This window comes from Ornithodoros turicata, chromosome 3 (genome assembly GCF_037126465.1).
Source record: "Ornithodoros turicata isolate Travis chromosome 3, ASM3712646v1, whole genome shotgun sequence".
Classification (NCBI taxonomy): Eukaryota; Metazoa; Arthropoda; class Arachnida; order Ixodida; family Argasidae; genus Ornithodoros; species Ornithodoros turicata.
In genome coordinates this window covers 12,104,649-12,129,474 of record NC_088203.1, presented here as the reverse complement: position 1 = coordinate 12,129,474, position 24,826 = coordinate 12,104,649, and the positions used below count along the sequence as shown (strand labels likewise).

The following is a 24,826-nucleotide window of genomic DNA, read 5'->3' as shown; positions in this document are numbered from 1 at the left end:
GTAGAACGATGACGATAACCAATTTTAGAATGTAACATCTTCTGTGGGACATCCACCGCTTGTACAAGAATACTAAGGTAAACTGCAGTGCAACCGTGAAGCAATAACCAGGCCGATGAGTTGCTCCACCGCTAGCTTCCGCTGTGAAGGGGTGCCTATGACATGGTCGTTATAATCTAGTAGGTAGTGTCCATCCCAAAGGAATCAGGACTATCAAGAATCACTCACGTACTATCGAAATCGCGTTGTTGCTACTGTGTTTTCTCACGGAATGCTGAAATCTCGTCAAGAGGAGTGGTACTGCCACTTCTACGTTTATTGACCCCACTGTCACGTGGTTTTATTTTAGTTCGAGCAGCGGAAGCGGCTTTGTCAGATTCCATTAAAGCAAGGCAACCCGTGCTGATGGCACATGATGCTACGAACCCTTTGAAATCGACGACTAGCAATCTGCAACTTTGATCTGCAGCAATGTTGTACTCAGGTTCATAGTCATTCACAGTATCGGTGAACTGCATTGAGAACCTAGTTTGACCACCTGTACCAGCCCGCCTCTTAGGATGGAAACAGGTGACCCGCACTATTACCTGCCCTATCCTCCGCTTATATATATTTTTTTAACTGGGTGTTAGCGCAGCAGCAACGTAAGCAACTGGCTATGAGCGACGTACAGATGTGGACAGACAGAGAGGATAGCAGGAAGGAGTGGGGGGACAGGGGGTTAGTATGCGTCCTGGGCAGACTTCAGGGGGAACTGTGCCGACATTCGTGTGGAAAGTCTTCGGAAAACCCAGGGAAAACCTCAGACAGCACAGCCGGCGGTAGGATTCGAACCCACTACCTCCCAGTCTTCAGCACGACCTTGGTTACCACCAACGAGCGGACGCCTTAGCCCACTCGGCCATGCCGCTGGTCCCTACGCTTATACGCATCTGCTTCCACTTCACACGACTCAACAGTGGAGAGTCGAACATTTTATTTTCCCAATACTTCAGTGACGTGGTCGTTATGGAACACAAGCACACTAGCGGTCTTTTCCCGTTATCAGTCCTCTTAGTCAACCTCCTCAATCGTGGGGCCGCCTGCCGCAGCTCCAGCTCCTGGTACCCCTCCGGCGCCAGGGAAACCTCCAGCTGGCATACCACTTGCCTGGTACAGCTTTGTGATGATTGGGTTGCATACCTGTTCAAGCTCCTTTTGGCGATGTTCGTACTCGTCTTTCTCTGCAAGCTGTAAAGTAACAAAAGACAGCCTGAGCAGTGCTATTTTGTCTAGCGTTCCCTGTCACGTCCGTTTCGGTCGATTCTGAAACCATGGTGCCGTTTTACTCCTAGTTTATCACCGAAAATCCGATGCGAATTGGTGTTATAGTTTCTGTGCAATTGAGTGTAACGCATGGTAAGAGCAGAAGACGGATGTTGAGAGTATGCCGGAATTCCTTGTGAATTCGGGGAAAACGTCACTCGGACATGTCCGATCAGGGAGCGGCCGGAGGGAGTCTGCAGCTCGCGGCGTGTCTGTGATCCGCCTGTCACTTCTGGGTTAGCGTCGGACGTGTTCGTACAGCTGGGAGCGTATCACAGTGTTAACACAGAACTCGCACTGGTAAGCGAATGTCTTCGTATTTATTACCGAGGTCTCTTACACGGCGGTGCAAACGCGAATCAGACAAGCTCGGGGACATTCTCCGCGCTGCGCTTCCATTAGTGTGCCTTGCCTACGTCATCATGATGCTACAGTCGCTGAGGCTTTCTTAGCTGCAGAGGTAGTGTGAATTTGGAATTTTGATTATTTTTTTATATAAGCTGTTCAGAAGGGAGACTTTGCCATGTAGCCTGGGAAGCGGTCACCTTAGCATCACTATCGTTTTCCCTGTGTTTACAGGCTAAGGCGACACGAAATGCGGAAATCTTGAGAAAACCGGCGTAGCCTACTGACCTGATTGGCATCCAGCCACTTGATAGTATCCTGAACCTTGTCCAATATTTTCTTCTTATCGTCTTCTGTCATCTTGTCCTTCAGCTTTTCATCCTCCACAGTTGACTTGACGTTGAAAGCGTAGCTCTCCAGCGTGTTCTTTGCAGAGATCCGGGTCTTCTGCTTGTCATCTTCATCCTTGTACTTCTCCGCATCTTTTACCATCCTCTCGATGTCTTCTTTGGAGAGGCGTCCCTTGTCGTTCGTGATGGTGATTTTGTTTTCTTTTCCCGTGCTCTTGTCGACGGCTGACACGTTCAGGATGCCGTTAGCATCGATATCGAATGTGACCTCGATCTGAGGGACACCACGAGGAGCCGGTGGAATACCAGTCAGCTCAAACTTGCCAAGGAGGTTGTTGTCTTTGGTCATCGCTCGTTCGCCTTCAAATACTTGAATCAACACTCCGGGCTGGTTGTCTGAATAGGTGGTGAAGGTCTGCGTCTGCCGCGTTGGAATGGTGGTGTTACGTTTGATGAGGATGGTCATCACCCCGCCTGCAGTTTCAATGCCGAGGGATAGGGGAGTGACGTCGAGGAGTAGGAGGTCCTGAACCTGTTCAGATTTGTCGCCGATGAGGATTGCTGCTTGCACGGCTGCACCGTATGCAACGGCCTCGTCTGGGTTGATGGACTTGTTTAATTCTTTGCCGTTGAAGAAGTCTTGAAGGAGCTTCTGGATCTTTGGAATGCGCGTAGATCCACCGACGAGTACGATGTCGTGGACGGCGGACTTGTCGAGTTTGGCATCGCGCAGGGACTTTTCAACGGGGTCCAACGTACCACGGAAGAGATCAGCATTGAGTTCTTCAAAGCGCGCACGAGTGATTGTGGAGTAGAAGTCGATGCCCTCGAAAAGGGAGTCGATTTCAATGCTGCGACAAAAGATGTTACAAGAAAGCGTGTAGAAGACTCAAGTTTGGAGAAAGTACGTTCATTACCTGGCCTGTGAACTTGACGAGAGCGTCCTTTTCGCTCTTTCGCAAGCTGTCCTCAAACGACGCACGGCTCTCTTGTTGACTGTCAGGTCCTTCTTGTGCTTGCGTTTGAACTCTTGAACGAAGTGGTTCACCATTCTGTTGTCGAAGTCTTCACCACCGAGATGGGTGTCACCGGCCGTCGATTTGACCTCAAAGATGCCGTCTTCAATGGTAAGGATGGAGACATCGAAAGTCCCTCCACCGAGATCGAAAATGAGGACATTCCTTTCGCCTGTTCCCTGGTAAATGCATTAGCTGGTCAGGTATACATTGCAGAAAATCGTTTTATACAAATACAAATTATACAAATTTGGTACATACTTTCTTGTCCAGGCCATAGGCAATAGCCGCTGCGGTAGGCTCATTGATGATTCGGAGGACGTTCATGCCCGCGATAGTGCCAGCGTCCTTCGTCGCCTGACGCTGAGAGTCGTTGAAGTAAGCCGGGACGGTGACCACAGCGTTCGTCACTGTCTTCCCCAAGTACGCTTCTGCAATTTCCTTCATCTTTGTGAGGACCATGGAGGAGATCTCTTCTGGGTAGAAGGTCTTTGCCTCTCCCTTGTAGTCTACTTGGATTTTTGGCTTCCCCCCATCGCTGATCACATCAAATGGCCAGTGCTTCATGTCTTGCTGGACGGCAGGATCCTCAAATCGTCGTCCAATCAGCCGCTTTGCATCTAAGAAAGGAAACGAGGCGAGCTTTCTGGTGACCGGGGCGCGTTGGTAGACTAGTCCGTCTGCCTCAAGCGATGCGCCAGTTTCTCACTCCCTCCATTGCTCTTTGCACACCTAACGTGTATTTAGGTACCAATGGCGGATCGAAAGGGAGGGGGCGGTTGGCCGATCGCCTCCCCCAAGCATTAGGTCAAACAATAGGTTCCCCACTCCCCCACTACGCCCCCCCCCCCCAAAGTGAGAGTCTGGGTCCGCCCCTGTCAGGTATACAGATGTCATGCTTAGACCGTCTTGCTTAGTTGATGAGGTTTTAATGGACCAGTTCCATGTTCGCGTCGCCCCTGGCGACGGAATGTCGAACAACCTGAACCTGAACGTCGTGTTTTCCCTCCAGTAACCATGGCGACGCTCATACGAACTGGCACTTTGCGTGGGAAAGTATAGCAAGAGAAAATTGCAAAAAGAATGCTTACAATATGTGCAAGAGCATTTTAGTGACAAGGAGCGTGGTCAAGTCTCGACCTCAAAGGTCCACGAAACCTTGAAGCCGATGAACGACGAACGACAACCAATATAGCCGCCGCCTGCTAGTGGCTGCACATGCGCATACGTTTACTGGGGAAAAAGTGCATTAGTAGGACTGCTTACACCAGCCGCACACTAGTGTCACTACTCGCGTGTTACGCATGAAAACTCACATCTTCCTTCCAGAGTGCTACACTCGCACAGTATCTTGTCGATATTATGATGCACCGCAATATTGTCTTAGAAAAACAGGAACCTTAAGCGTGGTATTGCCCGCGCCTGCTGCGAGCGCAGGGACGGAATAGTATAGGCGGGGTGCGATAGGGTGCGCCGGTTCTCCAGAAAGAGGGAAAAGCACGGGTAAAGCTATGGTGTGACGTCACATGCACGCCACCTATCGGTAGACCAATTCCCACGCACAGGGTTCAGGGAGTGTGTGCTGTGTTTCTTTTGCGTTTAGTCAAGTTTTAACGCTTTTCACGTGTTACTGGGCACTACTTCACCTAGCACTGGGGGTTTTTAAATCTTGCACAACGTACCAACCAGCTCTAGGTCATTTCCACATACCAGGCACAGAGCAGCAGGGTTCCCGTGGTCACTTCCATGGTCATGAGCAGAAATGAGGATGAGGTGGTTTTGGTTGTGAAACGAACGACGTAAACGGAATCGTAGCGTTGCGTATTTTGGGTTCTTTACAAGTTACAATAAATATATGTTCTAATATCGGCGGCGAGGGAGCAAGATGAACTGCGCAAGGCTTGGGGAAGTCACTCCTGTGTCAACCATTCACTCACCCATTGCGTGTTGTCGCAGAGATGCAGGGCATATGTAATTTCGTGCGAAGTAATGTCAAAGTCTCCTACAGTATACTGCCAAAATCCGGACGCATTCGCAACAATTAAATGTTAAACCGCACGTACCGAAAACGGTGTTGTTGGGATTCATTGCCACCTGATTTTTAGCAGCATCTCCGATGAGTCGTTCAGTGTCCGTGAAAGCCACATAGCTGGGAGTCGTACGATTTCCCTGTTCGTTGGCAATAATTTCAACTTTCCCGTGCTGGAAGACGCCGACGCAGGAGTAGGTCGTGCCGAGGTCAATGCCGATCGCCGGAACCTTTGCCATTGCTAAGATACAAAAGAAGCACATGGAACATGATCTGTCGTCGTCGAAGCTGGATGGCCTTGCGACTTGTAGCAATCGTTGCCGTCCACTTGAAAATGAAGACCGGAGGCTTACCTGATCACGGTCCACTTTTTGAAGAGTCGATGAATTTACAAGAAAACTGCGTTCGAACTGCAATATGCCTTAACAAGCGCGAATAAAACGTCAAATTGCAGCCGGCAGGTTGTGGAACAAATACGTGACGACAGTACCAACGAAGAGAACGTGCACTTCCCGCGCGTGACTGCTCCCAAATCACAGACGTTTTCTTCCTCAGCGTTTGCACAAGCCCTGTGAGGGCCGGTCCTGTGTTGTGCAGAAAATGCCCTACGCATGATACTTCACGATCCACTGGTGGTAATCACAGGTCCCTTACACTGGACTAATGCAGGACTCATATTCGTATGCACAATGTGGTATCCGATTGTGATTCCTCCAGGCCTGGTTATGCGCGGGATCTTATTTACTGTGTTGCTCGTCTTCAGATTGTCGAGTCCGTTCACTGAGGAACACGAAACAATAATTTAATGCCTCTAAATAATGGAGCATGGAAACTGCCACGATTACCACACACACCTATTCTGAAAGTCTGCAAGACAACAAAAACTGGAGTTCGGGCTTTAGATTGTGAGGTCATGAAAACAGACAAGCATACTGATGAACTGACACGCATCGGTTGCGTATAGAGAAGCACTTCGTTTGGAGAAGGGGCAACCGCATGAAATGTAAAATATATTTAAATATGTCCCGATGACTGAGTTTATGAAAAGAGTGCCGAAACACGTTCACATGCCATTGATTTCATACAGCTCTTTTCATGAGAGGAGTTTAACTATCTGTGTTTGTGTGATACAAAGTTACTGTGTAGTTCCTTCACCTTTTTTGTTAAAATGAGTGACGCTTTATGTGCGACCCCCGTTAATGTTTTCGTTTGTGAGCCGAAGCCTCCGCGTACACGAGAGAAACGAAGTTCTACGACAAGAAATCTTTTCTAAGGCCATTTCCTTTGTGGCTGAAGAAGAAACCTTTTCGCGCCGCGAAGATGGGAAGCTCGCGGTCCCCGTGAAGCGTATGGTTTCTCCGAAGGGCAGCTACGGAAACAAATTAGATTATAGCCCGGCCGCATGAAGTCCCTTCCCCCGTCGTAGACGATACCCACCATGGGTGCCACGTCGAGCCGCACCAGCCCTCGTCGTCCAGTCGTCCACCCTAATATGCTAAAATGTCACACCTGTTCTGCGAAAGTCAAGCACGTCGTGGCCCGCATCAGCAAACCCGTGCACTACTTCTTCAGCGACCACCGAGCGACCGCCGTTGAAGTCTTCCTCTTCTGTAGTTTCACCAACCAGTCAAGTGACGTCCAGGACAGTGCGGTACACCTGGTGCTCTCCTGCTTCGCATGCATGAGTGAACTGTGCACGCTCATAACGGCAAAGAGTAAATCTCCCTTCAAATTAATGCTGTTCACCTTCCGTAATACATCAGAGTGTCCATCACAGATACCGTTTCTGTCAACTTTCGAGACTCTCATCGAGAAGTCCAGGAGGACTTCCTTTCCATGTTGTTACGGCGGGGTGTGTGGTTTTGTTGACTTCCCTTGTGTTAACGTGGGACTCTGCAACTGCACGTTAAGACCTGTGTACAGTTGTATCTTCTACGGCAACTTTGATCTGTTACGTTTGCTTCTACGGTACGGCGCTGAGATCAAAGCTAACGACGTGTGTTTCTGCCACGCGGACTTCCAGACGCACCCACTGGTTCGAGTTTACTTTTCGCTGAGTATGGCGTTGATGAACGTGGCACCGGAGGTGAACTTTCCAAGGGACGCTGCGCGCTGCCATGAGTTGGCTGCTCTAGCGCTGCCTGTGGAATCGGTAGTGTTACGAGACGCGTGCTTCAGCTTCCTGAAACACATCTCCAAGAAGTGTGACTACGAGGCAATTCTGGAGTCGACGGTTGGCCTGCAACATCTGTGCAGATCTGAGGTTCGACGGATTCTAGTGAGGTATCGGCAAATGCCCGGTGGAGTGGATAAGTTGCCCGTGCCAAAAATCATGAAAGATTACATAATGCTTGACCGCAACTTTATCTAATGCAGGAAATAAATTTATTTATTCATCGGCACATAGAAGCACAGTAGAAGAATGCACCTCGAGGGAGGTATAAAGCTGGTATACCTTCCTCAAGGTATACCAGCTTTATACCTCCCTCGAGGTGCATTCTTTGCCCCTCAGGGTATAAACATAATAGAAACAATAATAATAATAATAATAATAATAATAATAATAATAATAATTTATTTCCCACATTTGTGGTAGGAGGCACTGACAAAAAGCTGCCACGAAGGCAGCGTCGTATCAGAGTGGCGGCTTCGCAGCACAGCTTGCCACAAATAAAAAAAAAAGTAAAGGAACAAAAGGAACGATAAAGAAATGAGAAAATACCACACGCTCGCACACGAACTCGCAAAGCATGGACGTGAATCGGAGAGGAAAGAAATGGAGTAACAATTAACATCAAACTGGAGACCATGGAGCAATACCAACAAATATTAGGAAAAATACTTCCAGGAGCAGTTGGCATTTGCTGGAGGGTAGATACGTACATAACACACAGCGGCGTGTGTGGTGGCGGTGGTGCAGCCTGCTCACACACCGCGGTGACGCACGATGGCGGCCTCCCTCTCCCGGGAAGCAACTTAAGAAGTGAGGACGTGTAAACTTAGTTATTTTGGGAACAAATAATAGGCTTCCAGATGTCACTATCCATCCTAATTAGAACGGTACCGTATTAGCGACTATGTGTTTTTAACTTACTGTTTTACTGAGATTATATTGTCCCCGTCATAAACACAGTCACACCATAATATGGTTTGTAGTGATGATAGTAGTATGGTAGTGATGGCCACTAACTACTTCCACAGTAGTTTAACTATAACTACTAACTACTTCGCGATGGACTAGTTTAACTAGTAGTTCAACTACTTTTCAGGTGAGTAGTTAAAACTACTTTAACTACTGCAATATATTTTAACTACATCTACAACTACTTAACGTTGAAAGATGGAAGTCACTGTCCTGGAAGTCCTACAGCCTGCTACCCTTTTCAGTGACTTCCATCTTTCTGTGAGGCTTTGTATGTATTTGTCCTTTCTATGTTGTTCCAGCCTCAGAACATCAGTTCTCGCAAACTTAACTGTGTCCATCAACACCAATCACTTGTAGTGTTCTTGGGCACCTAAATATGAATCACAAGTAGTGATATTGATATTTAAAATATATACTATTGCGCCTGCGTCGCTTAATTCACATACTGTCGTAAAATCCACTGCCTGTCTCTTGTGTATTATGTGCTGACAAAAGAGCTTGCTGCGGAAATATTTTCTATGGAGTGAAAGCTTCCGCTATAAAGGTACGTACAACATACGGCCGACCATGTACGAGGTTTACACTGAGGCTCCTTCGTCACAGATCAATGCGCCACGCACAAATACATAAACAGGGTTGCAGAATTATTTCACAGCAAATGAGGCTTCACTAGACATGCATTAAAATTGAAGATTTAGTACACATGCATGGCACAATTGCTCTGCACCTCCGTTCTCATCAAACAAGTAGCTCAAAGTAAAGGTCGGAAGCACAATCGTGCCGTAAAGCTTGCGGCAAAATCGCAAGTAGTTGGCGCCTGCAGTAACCTAACTACTGTTGTTAACTACTCGAAATAGTAGTTTAACTAGTAGTTGCCACTACATTTCTGCAAGTAGTTGATAACTACTTTTTAACTACAATCAGGTAGTCTAACTAGTAGTTTAATTATTGGCCATCACTGATTACAACCTTAAAAAGAAAGCAGTTCGTTATATAGAGGGCTCTGTAGCGGGAGCGCACTATATGACCCCTAATGGGCCGCTTTTTAAACACATTCAGCTTTTGACCGTATACACAGTCTTTACTCGTATTTTCTTGCTACACGTTACAAGCGGGCTATAAATAGACGGGAAAACAAAGTGCCTTTGTGTCCTTAAACCTGCACACACATGTCTATACGCTCCATGATCTAAACAGAGAAATGGAAAATTCACCACTTTTGGACAACAATTGCAACATAAACACACCTCTCCACTCCTACTGAACACATTTTACCATCATAGCATAAACATCAAAATAATTACGAAGAGTGAAGTAAAAGAATTCTTCCTCGCTAGACAGTCACATATTTATTCTGCTTTTCTGTCGTCACCTATTTTCCTTTATCCCAGATTTTCTTTATATATCGCATTAGTCTGCAACGAAGTGTGATATGCGGCCAATTATGTACCATTAAATGTCGTGAAATCAGGTAATTGCTGTACTCAGTGTCGAAGTGTTTTTTTTTTTTTTTTGTTTGTTCTCACTCTAAACAAGAAGTATGACAACAACTCCTTTAATCCTGTACAAGGGTCTCGAGCGCTTGTCAAGTGAAGAAGTCTTCAGTTTTTATTGCTCGAGCTCCTCCATTTCTCCAGAGGTGGAAATAAAATATATATTATTACGAACAAGAGCATTATAACAAACACACATACTTCACGCAGCCGGCGTCACACATCGTGGCGACCCGGTTAAGTTACCGTGCCTACCGAAACCAGTAGTGAGTTTTAGTATATCGTACGCTATCGCCGTTGCGAACGCGAGGGGTAGCTTTGGTCATTCCGCGCACGTGCAATACATAAACAGAGATGTGCGCATTGCGCAGAACCGCCACGCTATCCCCTTCGTACGCGAAGGGGATAGCTTACGGTACCCTAAAACTCTCTAATAACAGCGTCTTATCTGTTGATTGGGTGCGGTAGACGCGGTAGCCTACCCGGCTCTGGGTAGCGGTATGATAAGTCGTTAATCTCGAGATAGATCGGTACGTATCGCCAACGCTGGGCCGGTTATTTGCGGGGCGAAAGGTTAAATTTGGGGTGCCTCCTGTGCGATATTTGCATATGTATATGCACATATTTGAACACGATAGTTGCACATTAATCAGCAGACACGTCAATGTCAATTGTAGCACACGAGCAGGACGCCGGCTATTGTTTTCTCATGTCCACCGCCTGAAAGTTTAACCGTACTATACGATAAGGAAACGTATCTTCGGAAAGACTACATCGACGTTTGGATGGAAGCTTTTTAAAACTGTTTTGGAGACGGTAAATTATCCCACTGCATGTCATGTATGACTGTAGGGTAGAGTTATAGTGTCTATGCAAAGAGGGCTACATTCATATAGGTAATTCTCCTGCTTGATGACAATACACACTGCTAGTGTGCGTGCGGCGTTTGGATTTTGCCGTGGCATCCAGGTGAGCTGAAGTGTCTAGCTGGGAAATCCAGTAGTGGATCCTCTTGAGCAGAGCTCTGCCACGAGGTAGACGGAACGCACGATCCCCTGCAAACAAAACAGACGACGCATCTTATGAAATTAGGCTTACCGTGCATGGAGCGTTTTCCCGGCGGCATTTTCTAGATATGAGAGTTCGATGGCTGCGAATAACTGAAGCGCGTCTGTGTCCCCATGACTTCCAACGGATCTGTTGCTGAACGGCGGAAATAGAATGTCGTGCAGGCTTATAGTGGTGTGGAGAGTTTTAGGGGAAAAGAGGAAATTACGTTGTGACGTTACGCTTTTTCTTGCGTGCGTGTGTGTGCGTCTGCGTGCAGCTAATAGCTCTACCTCTGTATCGTGTCTTGCTTTACGACGGATTGTATTCGTGACCAACTTTGTGATGAACGCTTCTTCATTTCGCATGCTTTGAACTGGAACTGCACATGGCCTCTAGACTTCACATAACTTTTTTTTCTTTTTCTATTTTCTCTACTGGACCTGGAGTAGCTTGTCCCGCGGTGAGCGGGCTCACATCTCTATTTCTTTTCTCCTACTACCATCATCATCATCATCATCATCCACTAATACTTGATCCCGTCCTTGCAGAGGACGCGAAGACTCTCAGCACCGTGCCATGTATGTCTTACCCAAACTCCTTGAGCAATGAGCATGGCTCCGGTTGCTGTGTAAGTTCCTAATGAGTCGATGACGACGCCCGAGAACAAGGATGTGATGGCTCCACTGCAAAACGTGTTAGTACAATGTGAGCAGTGCGGTGGCACAGTTCTGACTTTCGCTATATTGCCCACGGTCTCGAGGGAGACCGACCCAATGGTACGTGCTTACCCGGTGTATGCAACTGAAAGCACGGCGCACATTACCGTGCTGGTGGCCCAAAGGTTGCAGGGGTAGCCTCTCCATCTTCGGAAACAAAGAGCGGTGGAGTTGCGTGCATATCTATAGTACTGCGATGCAAGAGCTGTTTAGTTGACTCACGCTCCACTTTTCACCGCGTGCGTTAACGCTGGCAGGAACTGCCCCGCGGCGGAAGCACCAGCTAATCCTATTCCCAGACGCATCAACCACATTGTTCTGGAAATGAGTGAGGAAATTCTGGTGATTTTTTTCTTTCTTTCTTTCCACGCTGTACTGCACTGTGCTGACTCAGGGATGGGCAGCTTACGCATCCAGGTTGAGCCACTTGTGGTGATTGATAAGCAGGAAGGCAACGACAGACAGGATTTGCGCAGCAGCAGCAATAAATGGCTGTCCTCCCTGCGTCAAACGGTACAGTCGACATTTTGTGCCGTGATCAGGAAGCGCAATCCGTTACATAACCAACACTCTCGTAGACTGGTTTGTTTTGCTGATCGACGGAGCAATCCACGAAATGCAAAACAAACGATGTTGCTTCCGTTTGCCTTGTCAATGCCGTCAACCTGTCCTTGACTTCTCACAACAAGACTTACCACGAGAGCAACGATGGCACCAAACACGAGAACACCGAGGCCGTATCCTCCATGAAGCAAAGAGAAAGAGTAGCTGGTCTCCAGGAAAGTGAAGCCGTGCTAGAATGAGAAATCTCACATTATATATGTGCTTTTTAGATATAGGGCAACATATAGTCACAAAATAAGCTTCCCTTCAGAGTATCGACACTGAGGTCCAAGGGAGAGCAGGAGCGCCATCTTGTTTCCGTACCACACCTGTACCATCACCAGTTGAGGATCAAAGACGGCCAACGTAATGCTCGCTGTGCGATAGAGAAGCGTGTATGATTGCTGTGCGATAATACACGTATTGTCCACCAGAGCATCCCAAAGATGTCACGGTGAGCTCAAGGCCGTCAACTGCTCCTTGTAAACGAAAGGAACATTCCACCCGCGCACGATAGATGGCATGGTGCGCTAAAGTGCGCGTGCGCGTGGGTAGCGTGGCCCGGAAACAAGATGGCGCATGCTCGCTCTTGGAACTCAGTGTCGATACACTGAAGCGTAGCTTATTGAGTGACTCTAGGGCAACTGACATCGGCAAGGTGCGGCGTCAGGACCAACTCCAGGAACGTCAGCGTCCCGATTGCGAAAGACGCGTTGAGGATGTCGAACCACAGAGGGACATGTCCCAAAAACTCCATGGCCTCGCTGCACGACAAGCGTTCCGCCGTCAATCTTAAAATACCTGGAGGAGAATCATACGTGTATGTTTATATCCCTTCTTTTTTAGTCTTCAATCGCAAGTTTTGAGTTCATTGGAGGGTTGGTTGCCGGAAACGGAAGCGAGAAACGTTAGATACCCGAATTCCGCAAGAAACGATAATGGGGACGGAAGCAAAACTATTTTCGTTGCCTTTACCGGAAACCGAAACGGAAACGAATTCCAGCCTGGAAACGTTAACGGAATTCACGTAACGAGATTCCCCTACCTTTCTACTTAATCTGCGTATAATTAATTCATTTTTATCAGTGAAGAAGTTGATGGCGTTCTGCCTGTCATACCATCATTGTCGATACTAAACATCATTGCATAAATTGTTATATTCTGACAACATATAGTTCACCTTGCAGTTAAGGTATAGATTGTTATTGTCAAGCAACTTATTATTGTGACGTCTTCTTATCTAGTGTGTAGTGCTTCGCTACCTGTTTTGATAACTTGTAGTATTGTTTATTGTTGTAATAATATGTATTGCTACTACTACTACTGTATTGCTAATACAATATGCTGTATTGCTGCAAATAGAAACGGAAACGAAAACATTTTCGTTACCTCTTGCCAGAAACCGAGACGGAAACGAAAATCCGCTGAGGAAGCGGAAATGGAAATCGTCACCGAAAATCGTTTGGAAACGGAAACGAAAAGTCTAATGTCTTCGCTGCCGGAAACAGATACGGAAACGTTATTATTTTCGGTAACCAACCCTGGTTATTGAAATAACCATTGTGACTTTTCCACGCGTGTGGACACTTAGTTTGAAACTCGCACGTTTGAATGGTTGACTCGATTTTTAACAATTTTTATTAACAAACGGGTAAACAAAACAAAATAAAAAGCAAACAGTAAACACAAATAATCAAATGACACGAAAATTAACGAACAAATGACCATCTAATGAACAACAACAGTAACACCAACAACAGACAAATCGCGACTTTGACATGTGCTGATGACACAGCGCGGTGGGAATGAGCAAGCCAGTTACTACGACTCCATAGACGTATGAAGACGTATTCCTTCACTGAAATATACTTGACCAAGATGTTATCTTTGCGATGTCACACCACAGTTGCGTCAAATTCAATCGAAGCCGCCGTCAGTAGGGTCGCCGAGAAGAAATTGGTGGAACCTTGCTGTTACAGCTAGGTATATGCTTCTTTACATTCGACAACAAGTGAAGGAAAGTGTATCTCGGTTGCAGTTAGCGGAGGATTTTTATGTAGCCTTGTAAAGCTTTTTTTTAGTGTCTCTAGGAGCACAACATGTCGGCCCGATATCGGACCAATATTGGCAACGTCGGCCCAATATTGGTACAAGATTGGGTCAATATTGGGCCGGTATTGCCAATATTGGTCCAATATTGAGCCAACATGTTGTGCTGCTTGGGGTATTCAGGACAGGTCCTCAACACACTCGGCTAGGTATACAAAGCCGCATGCCACAGAAAGACAGGAGGGACTTTTACCTGTGTTGGATGATACGGCGTACCGAATGACTATTCCGGACAGCAAGCATCCTCCCATTACGAAGTATGGCAGCGAGTATTTCCAAACCTACACAAATGACCATATGAGTAATAACGCCGGATGAGATGAAAGGAAATGAAGAGAAAAAAACGAGGAGAAATAGCAGGATAGAGTAAAACCCTTCTTTTGATTAATGGGGTAGTGTCGCTCGGCCATGGAAATCCACCAGTCATCATCATCATCAAAATAAAGTTTTTTTTTTTTAAGTTGGACTTTCTAGCGATTCTTCAGTTTTTACCTGTATGAGATGAAATCCCGCGATAGGTCCAATGGCTCCGCCAAGACCAGCGGTAAGTTCCGTGAAAACCTGTACGAAAGAGCATCAGCACATTTGTGGAACCAGCGTCTGGATATTTTTCTTTCAAGATTCATAAATCGTCAGCTCTGACGAAACAGTAAACAGGAGAATATCTTCGTCAGTCACGTTCATCACGTGGCAGGCAGATCGCTCGGGAAGCACAGAGAGGGTTGCTACCTTACTTCAATCTGCACCCAGAAGACGACTTGTCTCGGCGAAATAATGCTTCGCTGCAGCATATTTTTCGGCTATGTTTCTGTGTTGCTGTCCCAAGTTCTAGCACGAAAAACACTGGACACATCTCAGTACATGTCGTAGACTGGAATACTTACGATGACCGCAGTGACAGACGCCTGGTAGCCACTAAGAAGCGTGCTTAACGTGGCACTGACGTAGAAGGCATAGCCAAACCCAGCTACAGCTTGGACCGCTGCGGTGGTTCCCCAGAAAGTATCCTCGTCGTTGTCCATCCAGAAGACGCCACTGAAATCGAGTCATTTCTCATGTGACTACAAGAAAGAAGCGGAATATCGAGTCGAAAAGATCGAAAAATATGTCAATGGGGCTTGTGAGCCCCCCTGCCAATAGATCTCTACCCGAGAAACGTCATCATGACGTTGGTAGACGCACTGAAACCGAAACAAATCGGAAGGGGAGGACTGGGTTCCACGAATGGGCACTTCGCTGCCTCCTACTCAAAGAAAAGTGGGACCGCAGGTCGCGTCCGTTTCAGGGACCAACGTAATCCCTCCAAGACCGTGGCTTTCGGGCGCGACCGTGTTCGCCCCTATAGCTTTGAGCGTAGTTCAACTCTACCAAATTGGTGGCGCTGTAGAACACTATAACGTCATTTGTTTACAAACAGGGAGATGTCTATTCCACTGGGTCTTTAGCCATCCTGAAGAAGAAAAGCCATGTTTGAAATATCGGCGCACGTTGCTCGGGGGAGAGGGAGGGAGAAAGGGAATCAGTTAAGGTCTTATCAGTCACTAATCAATCCTTAACTAGCGTAAGGCTGGTAAGTTGAGTAACAGACATTTGTTGCCCCACGAGCAATTTCATGGTTGCAACTAATTACGATGACACATGCTAGTGTACAGGGTGGGTGCTATAAAAGGTCAGTAACAGTTTCGCGCTTGACGCTGTACCTACTTGACAGACAGACTTCTGCTGCCGCACAGTGAATAATTTATGTCAGAGAAATTACGAAAAAAATTGTGGTTACCAGCCACCGCATAATAAAATGAATACGGCCACGCAAACTTTCGTCTTCATGTATTTCCCGTGCGCTATATACCGATGGATGGAGGCGAAAGTTTGCGTGGTCGTATTTATTGTGTTACACAGTGCGTAGTAACCACAATTTTTTCGTAGGTTTTTCTGGCATAAATTCTTTACTCTAGGGCAGAGAGAGCCTGTGCGTCAAGGAGGTTTCCCGTCTTGCATGAAAATGTGACTGACCTTCTAGAGCACCCACCCTGTATATTAGGCCGACCTGAGCTCGGGTTGCGTTCAGCACTGCGTACTATCTGTACTGCCAATATTACGGTTACTGTACCACGCGATCCGTGAATCAAGCGTCTGTGGTGCCAGATAGACAATAGCCAACCGAGAGCGTTTCCCACATTTTCTGTAATTTCGCGCACTTCTCGTGCAGGATACAAAACACATTGGTATCCATCCCCAGTTAGTGTAACTTTGAACAGGTTTGACTTGCTGCTCCGTCGTACGCCGAGCTCTTCATGTGACGTCTCGGACACACAGCTGTTGCCTGATTCGTTGCTAGGCGACGCTGTAAGTCATGTCATGTATGACAGACAAGTAATTGTGTGCAGCCTGCTGCCTTTTCTGTCAAGGTTGACAGCATACGTGCAGCATTGATATGGAGTCGTCGAGCATTTTATGAAGACAATAATAAAGCGAGGCAGATATATACATGTATACCTGTTACAGAAAGAGACACCGCGGGTACTTGACATCAATCAAGTCACGCACGTCATTGCTCACCCGAATCCTGCACATGTTGCTCCATAGATGAGTAGACCGACGTTGAGGATTGTACCGGAGTAACACCTCGTCATCTAGAATCACAGAAAAGGCGGTTAGTAGTGCAATACTAGCAGCGAGCGAGGGAAAGCAAGTGCACCGTAGCATGTACTATAGCAGTGTACACATTCTTAGGCCCGGGCAGGTCCCGAGTCCGAACTTCTCTTGATTTACCCGCCCGGCACAAGCCCGAGATATCACGCTACATTGCCCGACCCGTCAACTCCAGAGTAGCGGGCTATAAAAGTCGACCGTGGTCAATTAACAGTGACGTAGCACAGGACCGAGCTCGACGCAAACCCGTCAATGACCCCACTTAGACCAGAGTGTGAGTTTACGTAAAAGCACGTAAACGTATGGCTAACAACACACTTTCGTTGCCATGTGGATATGCTTTCGCCTAACAGCTCTTTCATGCCTTTTCGTTTGTTTTGTCATCGTTCTATCACATGCCTTACTCTTTAAACAGAGGCGTCGCTCTGACACCATGTCATGCTCAATGTGTGCCGTTCTAGCAGATATCCAGCACGTGATCGTGGACTGTGTCCTCAATCACTGCCGCTCCGTTCACTTTGGCGGAAGTCCTTGGGCCCAGGACAGAGATCCTGCAACACCGCCGTGTCCTGCAGATTTTCCTGGATTTTCTGCAAGACTCCGGTGTCCTTTATGTTCCTTAATCCTGATGAGCGGCCTCGCTGCCATGCCTCTCCCCTCGCCCCCTCATTGTCCAGCTCATGCAGTCCCGTCAGCATTGGGGTAGTGGGCCACAACCCAGGTGGCGAATTTTCCCATTCATTATCATCAGTGTATTTGTTGTTGCAGTTTGGTGTAGCAGTGTGGAGTGTTATTGTTGTTTGTTGTTGTTGTTCATATGCACCAAGGTCTCCGTCACCTTTGGGATTTCTTGTCATCAACAGACGTCTCTCCACCCTGCTTTGCTCACCTGAATCCTCATCTCCATCATCATCTCTCACTATCTACAAATGGTAATGGGGCAGCGCCCAGCCTGCTGGCCGCCATCATCAGCCCCATCTCCATCCCATCATCGTCTCTTTACGTGTGCGTGTGTGTATTTGTTGTTGTTTATCGGATGCTACTTGATTGCAGTAACTCAGGGTCCGTTCGACAAGGTGAAGGTAACACAGCATCCTCTGACCTTGCTGACTGTCTATTCAGCCTTGAGAGAACTGGCGCGTCGCTTTTGAACAATATCCGGATGCACAAAAACTAACACCTGGTTGCATTTCCACAACAAGTATTTGCGATTGCATACCACTACGGGATGCGACCATAGCCTTCCACGCTTGTTTCACCTTCCAGCAGGCGATGTACCCGAACGCATCTGTTGACCCAATTTACCTCGTATAATGGAAGGTCATACGAGTTAACTGTGCGACAGGCGGCTACATCAAAATGCACGTATTTGCTTACGAGTGCGCGGGAGACACAGGCGCCAAGGGCGACAGCTGCCTTGAAGCAGCCAAACACCACGGCTGTCTGGAAACTTGAGAGTCCTCGGTCACTGGCCTGCATTCACGATGGTAATGGTAATTAGGGCAGTGTCGCACTCAACGCAATACCTACGGTGCTGTACAAAATATGAGCAAATGGATACACAGTCAGTTGCGTTCTATAACGAACTTGTTCAGCAATACAATTTCGCACTGTGTGGATTCGTAATGCTGTCGGGCCTCCTGTATAAAATTTTACGAGGCTCGACATTTATTAAATCAGACGAACATGGGAATGAGTTTTCATGTATGACCCAGAACCCTTGTGCTGAACTACCCAAGCATTTCTGTGCTTTTTTTTCTATTATTTTTTATAGCCTTCTGCTTCTTTCTTCTGCTTTATTTATATAGGCGACACACAAGTGGTATGGCATTTCTACATATCCTATTATGTAAACGACTTCCTTCCAAAATAAAATCGCACCTATACAGTTTAGGAACACTTAACTTACTTTTTAGTAAGAATGAAGCAGCAAATGACGGAAATATACGATGTGACACATGCAAGGGACTACGCAAATCAACTGCTTCGAATTCCCAGGAGACGCGACAGTCTCGAAGAAGGTATGTGCATCTAAAACAAAATCACTCTTCTGGTCTCTTGCTCCTTTGTCTCGAACATTCCGGGACAAAGTCAAAGGTGTCATGAGTTTTTCAGCAATGTCCTAACGGTAAATGCGGGATTTCTTACCGCAGGGGTGAAGAAAGGCCCTTGTAAGGAAGCGCACATGGCAAGGAAGATGCTACACCACGCGACCACCAGCAGCCAACACGGGTCCACCGGTGGTTTAGAAGGTCCATCCGAAAGAGTGAACTGTCCATGGTGCCCTTCTCTCTTTCGCTGTTCACAGTCGATGCTGAGGAAAGTCCGATGGCCCGGCCACAGCGGTCCGTGGACCACCTCCCCTCTGTGGTTACGGGACCGATGGTGAATCTTTATGCGGTACTCGGGGATTACCCCCGGGTATCTGATTGTAATTCAATTCTGCACGTCGATTGCTGAACACTGTAAATTCCAGAACACCTTTTTTGGTGTGTTTGAGGTGTAATTAGGGTGTAACATTGCATATACTCCCCTATTACACCTTCTATGGAAAAAACAGTCACCAGAAGTGGTGTTAATGGGGTGTTAGCGTTTCGAAACACCCTCTTTCCAACGTGTTATCACATTTTGGTGTGAATATGGTGTAAATGAACAACATATATACCAATGTATATCTTATATACCAATATATACCTTTTATTTGGGGGATATCCACAGTGGGTGAAACATGTGTTCCAGTTTGACATTTTCTTAAGAAAAGACAATGAATGGATATGTGGCGAATAACGAATTACCTTCTTGTGCTGTCAGTACCTAATATTTACGACATGACTTCATCATTAACTAATACCATAAAGTAAAAAATACTTGTCCTGTCCTATGTTTTTGTGGACATTATGTCAGATGTCAGCCCAATACAGTGTGGTAAGCAAGTGCAGCGCATATTCAGCAAATAAGAATTACGATAAAGGATTGGCAGAGCAAAAAGTTGTGTATCCACAGAACAGAGGAAGAGAGCATTTGCATAACGAATACAAGGGCACATACTGCACTAACAAACACGAAACCATGAAGAACTGTATGTTCAAGTGAACAAAATTTGTACTAATATCTATATTTATTTATTTTATTTTTAATTTATTTTATTTTATTTATATGTATTCATCTGTATCATCCGTATCATTTATGTATCTGTATCAGTTTGGCTTACACTGGTTGCTGGAATTAGATGCTGGGATTCCAAAGCCCAGCCATGGCATCTTCAGACATTCCTCAGACGCATTCGCGGACTTCATTTCGCCGTGTCTCATATACGACACATGGTGCACTCCATTTACACCCTTTCCAGAAGGGTGTACAGATTCCACTGGGTGTAGGATTACACCAAAAAGGGAGTCAGTTATGATACCGTTGAAATACACCAATTTGAGTGTAAGGAATACACCTTTTCTGAGGGGTGTAACTTTTCCAAAGGGTGTTGATATACACCAAAAAGGGAGTCAGTTATGATACCGCCGAATTACACCAAAAAGGGTGTTTTGAAATTTAGTGTGAAGGGCTAGCGGGTTAATTGCATGCTGACGTACGCAGCACGCAGAGAGCGATGCGGGTGATTTTATGATTTTGCTGGTGGGAAATAGCCGTTGTGATATGTAAACTATACTTTGGTAACGTGTGAAAGTTTGAACTTTGTTCCAAATTATTTTTACGTAGCGATTTGTAAAACACATTTTGATATTTTCGTAACAGTGTACAGTACATGTACTTCTTTTCTGGTGCATCAGAGTGCTACGCTAACGACTTTCGCTGAGTGCAGAGGTGCAGAGGTCTCGCACCACTACTACTGGAAACAACTGCTACCTATGTTCGCTGATTCAGATATGTGGAGCTGGCCGAATGTATAGTATCCGTAAGCCTTTGTTTTTGGTAACCATATGCAACTTTCGAACATATGTTGTTTGCATAAGACGGCATGGTGCTATGACATCCCTTCACATACAATGATTTCAGACATGGAACATCCGACTTTGAGGTTCGTTTTCGAGTGGATATAGGAGCTTTTCGAACAGCTTGACAGGTTCAATCGTTGCCACTGTTGGAGTGTTGCCGTTCAATGCGAAACAACCAGCTAGCCAACCCAAATGACACGCACATCGACCAATACTAAATCCGTGTATAGGTGGATTTAGACGCGCTCTATTCAGCACTGGTTCCCCCACAAAACACATAAAATACACTTTGTTCACATATATTTGTCATTCATCTCCATCTACCTGTTTGTGCTTCGAACTTTGCAATTCGATTCTCTATGCGTGACCTCTTCAGTGTGTTTTTATGCGAGCGCTGACCAGCACATTAGCTAAACGATCCCCCACCCCCAACAAACTTCCTATTTCGTTGCCCACACGTGTGTTCTCCAATTTTATAACTATACTGCGAAACAACTTCCTAGCAACTCGTAGCACAAGCAAAAGTGTAGCAGCGAAATAATTTTCTTTTTCCTTACTTGTCCGTGTGATATTCCTGCTGTCCATTCATCTAGAGAAGTCAACTGTTCACTCCGGCAGCAGAGATCAGCTCATTGGAAAAGCGCTCGCCGTCCTACTGCGCTATGTTGCGCGCACCTGTGACATTCGCCCCATTCTTAGTCACGTGACCATCAGGGCGAAAGAGAATAAGCGGGACGTGGTATAGAAAAGTCACAGATGGCACTGCGTGTGCTCTCTTTGTTTCTGCAACCACCAGAGCGGAGGGTTTCCTTATAAAAAGCTTCTGTGGAAATGGATTATGAAAGTCTGTGCGCCCTTGATGACATTCTGGCTTTCCACGCTACGGTTCTCCGTAATGTGCTGGTGCATTGTTGTCCTCGACACGTGCACGTGCTTTGTGTGGGCGCGATAATGAGGCATTGGCTAGCGCGGGCATGAGGAGGGGGGGGGGTCTATTTACTAGAACAAAGAAAAAAAAACAGAGGAAAGGTTAGCTAAACGGGACGGTTTCGTACCCTTATCCCCAGAACACAGGACGAAGCCAGGGTCACAGCAGAATCACAGACGTGCCATAAAGTTGCTGATTTTGAGAAGCCCTCATCTTACCATGGTCACGTAATGTGTGGTACGGGATGTCCTGTGACGTTGCTTACATTACGTAAATTATACTGAACGTATTTTTTGGGTACAAACTGCATGGTACTTTTTACTCAACGATGTATAACTCCTTTTCTCCCGAGCATGTGTTCATCAAGTGGGGTGCAGGAATCTCAGCTGTCATTGGCTCGTTATTGAGGATGCCCAGCAGTGCGTTGCTGCAAACGTATTCTGTGCGCTGCCAGGTTATTGTACGAAATACGGTTTTTAAAAAGACAGCGCTTACGAAACTCGTAAAGTTGGCTTATGTCGTTATCGAGTGCTCTAAATATAAAATACAATCAAGTACACTATAGGCGCACTGCAGACGCTATGCTGTGAAGCAATATTCAATCGACGCACATTCATGGGAACTCTGGGAACTCCGTGACGCACAGTATGCCTATACAGTTGAAATGATGAACGTTACGATTACCAGCTGTAACACAGCTAAAGGCACTTTATGCATCCTTTATCCGTTCTTCCTTGTTTCCCTGACAGTCAGAAAGAAGTTATCATGTGATTGTTAATATCGATGCAGGGGAGCTGGTGGACAAAGTCCATCTTGAACAAACCATGAGCCATGGGCGACATCGGAAAACAAGCAGGACGCAGCGGCTCAAACCAGCAATATTTTATTTTCACAACAAACTGTCATAAACTATGTACACAAGGCGTGGGAAAATAAGGACGAAAAATGATATGTACAAGGACTTCGGGGAAGGAACAAGGTCAAGGGAAGTACAAGTCACAGAAGGCCGTTTGAAAGCAGGGTGAAGAGAAACAGAAGGGACACTGATGCAATTACGGTGTCGGGTTTGTTTTTCTCTGTCGCCCATTGCTCAAACTTTCCCAAGCTGGACGTCGTGTATTCCTGGCGGCATTGGTGTTTTGCAGAAGGCCCCGGCATGATACTGCGCCGTTGATGATGACACTTCTTATGAGACGTTTGCTGTCACAAATCCCAGGTACAGCTAGTGCTCGCAACTTTCAACCAATCCCCCGATACCGTGACCTCGCTTCGATAAGCGACCGACTGGCGGCGAACATTACAATCAGTACCGAGTCTGACCCATGTTCTTTCGAGGGTGGCAGGATGTTGACATGCTCTCGCCGAGCCTTCATGCTCTGGACTTCACAAATTATCATTACCTCACATCGAACAACTTGTACAATAATCTTAAAGCTTTTAGTGGTAAAAACAGACACTTTGCCAGGTCGTCCCGAAGTTTGCCCCAGATTTTGTTCTTTGTCGAGTCTGTTTACACACGTGTTGACAACAAGCGACACCATGTCAATATCCTGCCACCCCTCTGAAAGAACATGGGTCAGACCCGGTACTGACTGCGATGTTCGCCGCCAGTCGGGCGCTTATCGGAGCGAGGTCAACGGGAAGTTGGTTGGAAGTTGCGAGCACTGAACGCTTGATGTGGTCCACGGGGATCCCAAACGCTTCCACAAGGTGGAAGGTTACGTCTCGAGTATGGTTGGCGTATGCTGTGCGATGCTATCGAGGTGACCGTACGTCGGTGTGCTCCAAGAATGCCTTCAGTGCCTTGGATCGGTTGTGCGCATGCGCCGCACCTGGGGCGTTCTGATGTCATTTGCACCATTCCGGCCATCGTCCGAGCAATCCATCTATAAGGATTCCGGCGCACCAATGGTTAAGGGTAACATCAAGGCCCTCTGGCGAAAACTGGAGGGATTCTCTTATACAGTCCGTTCTTGACCGGCTTGAGACTAAAGCTGGTCCGTGTATGATATACGTTTTTGACTGATCTTGACCGATTTGGAATTTGACAGAGCCGATCTCGAGCGCACGCCCATGGAATGTTATGTTGACTTCGAATTTATTCCAGTGTGGCATCGGCTTCCAAAAAAGTGGCCATTAGTCATCCCTCCAGGTGGTGGAAGCCGGGCAACCAACTCTTCGTTCCCGGCTCTATAGTCCGGCTAACGCGCCTCTGAGCGCCACAACCTCATAGGTTATTTGCCTTCAATGAGGACGTGCAACATCTAGTGTATTAAGCTACCAACAATGATGTGTGGCTAGAAGTCACAGTCTCCGCTCGCCACCAGGGCTGTGTAAGTTTCTCAAGTGTAAAGGCAACTCGGTTCCAATTCCGTTGCTCTGGGAGTTACAGGAAAAGCGACTGAAGCTGAAATGTAATTCAGTCAAATGTATTTAAGATGTTCTTGAGTTTACACCACAGTAGCCAGATATTACAAAGCCCGAAACAAAATAGTAATTATAGGAGACCCAACAGTGCAGCCATTTTTTTTTTCTTTTTGTAGTACTACATAAACCAAGGTCAAAATCATTATGATGCAGAAGGCATACTTTCGTGTCGAGTCATACTTTCGTGAAACGTACATGTGTGCCTCATCGCACGTGTAATCTGGTTCGGAGGATTCACAGACCTTTACAGGGCTCTTTCCAGCTGTCGCTGCAAAGTTGTAGTTCCCGGTACTTTTCCGTCCGCACCAGATACATTCTTTTGGGCTAGGGGCCGGCTCCGTTACGTTTCCCTGGGCATTAATTACAATTCGATTATTCCGTAATTTGTCTATTAATGACCGCAGGTCATAAGATGCTTCCGTAGGGGAAAAAAAAGAGTAGAAGTAGGAAGCACTTACAGCTTTTATAGTCTCCTAGTTTGCAATCACTTTCCATTTTAGTCCCTTGATCCCGAAAGTTACTACTTAGCAACTCCCAAAATAGACCATAAAATTTGCTTTAAATTCCGTGCTCTTAGTCCTGAAAGGGACTACTGGTCATAGCAATGTATCTACTCCACAAAAGGACTAAAACGGACTAAAAGGGCTAACATTGGTTTCCCGTAACGTATACATGGACCAACAGGAAACATTTCTTGTAAAACTTTTA

The 24,826-nt window shown here is 46.5% G+C and overlaps 2 protein-coding genes across 2 annotated transcripts; both read right to left on the bottom strand.

The window, feature by feature from the left end:
* Positions 1-959: 959 nt before the first annotated feature.
* Positions 960-5,590, bottom strand: LOC135388094 (heat shock 70 kDa protein cognate 4-like). Its single transcript, XM_064617415.1, has 6 exons — positions 5,399-5,590; positions 5,080-5,286; positions 3,278-3,636; positions 2,918-3,195; positions 1,939-2,851; positions 960-1,230 (listed from the first exon to the last, which is right to left on the bottom strand). The coding sequence occupies exons 2-6, from the start codon at positions 5,282-5,284 to the stop codon at positions 1,054-1,056; spliced, it is 1,932 nt and encodes a 643-aa protein (XP_064473485.1). The 5' UTR covers positions 5,285-5,286; positions 5,399-5,590; the 3' UTR covers positions 960-1,053.
* Positions 5,591-7,597: 2,007 nt separating this feature from the next.
* On the bottom strand, positions 7,598-21,430 carry LOC135388095 (MFS-type transporter SLC18B1-like). Its single transcript, XM_064617416.1, has 14 exons — positions 21,321-21,430; positions 18,962-19,178; positions 18,191-18,286; positions 16,721-16,794; positions 15,046-15,196; positions 14,654-14,722; positions 14,355-14,442; positions 12,702-12,853; positions 12,145-12,243; positions 11,859-11,950; positions 11,672-11,767; positions 11,522-11,596; positions 11,323-11,416; positions 7,598-10,738 (listed from the first exon to the last, which is right to left on the bottom strand). Exons 1-14 carry the CDS (start codon positions 21,350-21,352, stop codon positions 10,667-10,669), a joined length of 1,407 nt encoding a protein of 468 aa, XP_064473486.1. The 5' UTR covers positions 21,353-21,430; the 3' UTR covers positions 7,598-10,666.
* Positions 21,431-24,826: the final 3,396 nt, after the last annotated feature.

Bases quoted from the DNA above. Each gene is read 5' to 3' on its own strand.
- LOC135388094 (XM_064617415.1), bottom strand. From the start codon at position 5,284: ATGGCAAAGGTTCCGGCGATCGGCATTGACCTCGGCACGACCTACTCC. The intron at 3,637-5,079 runs GTACGTGCGGTT...TTCCTTTCTTAG, and splicing joins TCCCAACAACACCGTTTTCG to ATGCAAAGCGGCTGATTGGA. The intron at 2,852-2,917 runs GTAATGAACGTA...CTTTTGTCGCAG, and splicing joins TCGTCAAGTTCACAGGCCAG to CATTGAAATCGACTCCCTTT.
- LOC135388095 (XM_064617416.1), bottom strand. From the start codon at position 21,352: ATGAATGGACAGCAGGAATATCACACGGACAA. The intron at 11,597-11,671 runs GTGAGTCAACTA...TTGTTTCCGAAG, and splicing joins CACGCGGTGAAAAGTGGAGC to ATGGAGAGGCTACCCCTGCA. The intron at 11,417-11,521 runs GTAAGCACGTAC...CACGTTTTGCAG, and splicing joins CTTTCAGTTGCATACACCGG to TGGAGCCATCACATCCTTGT.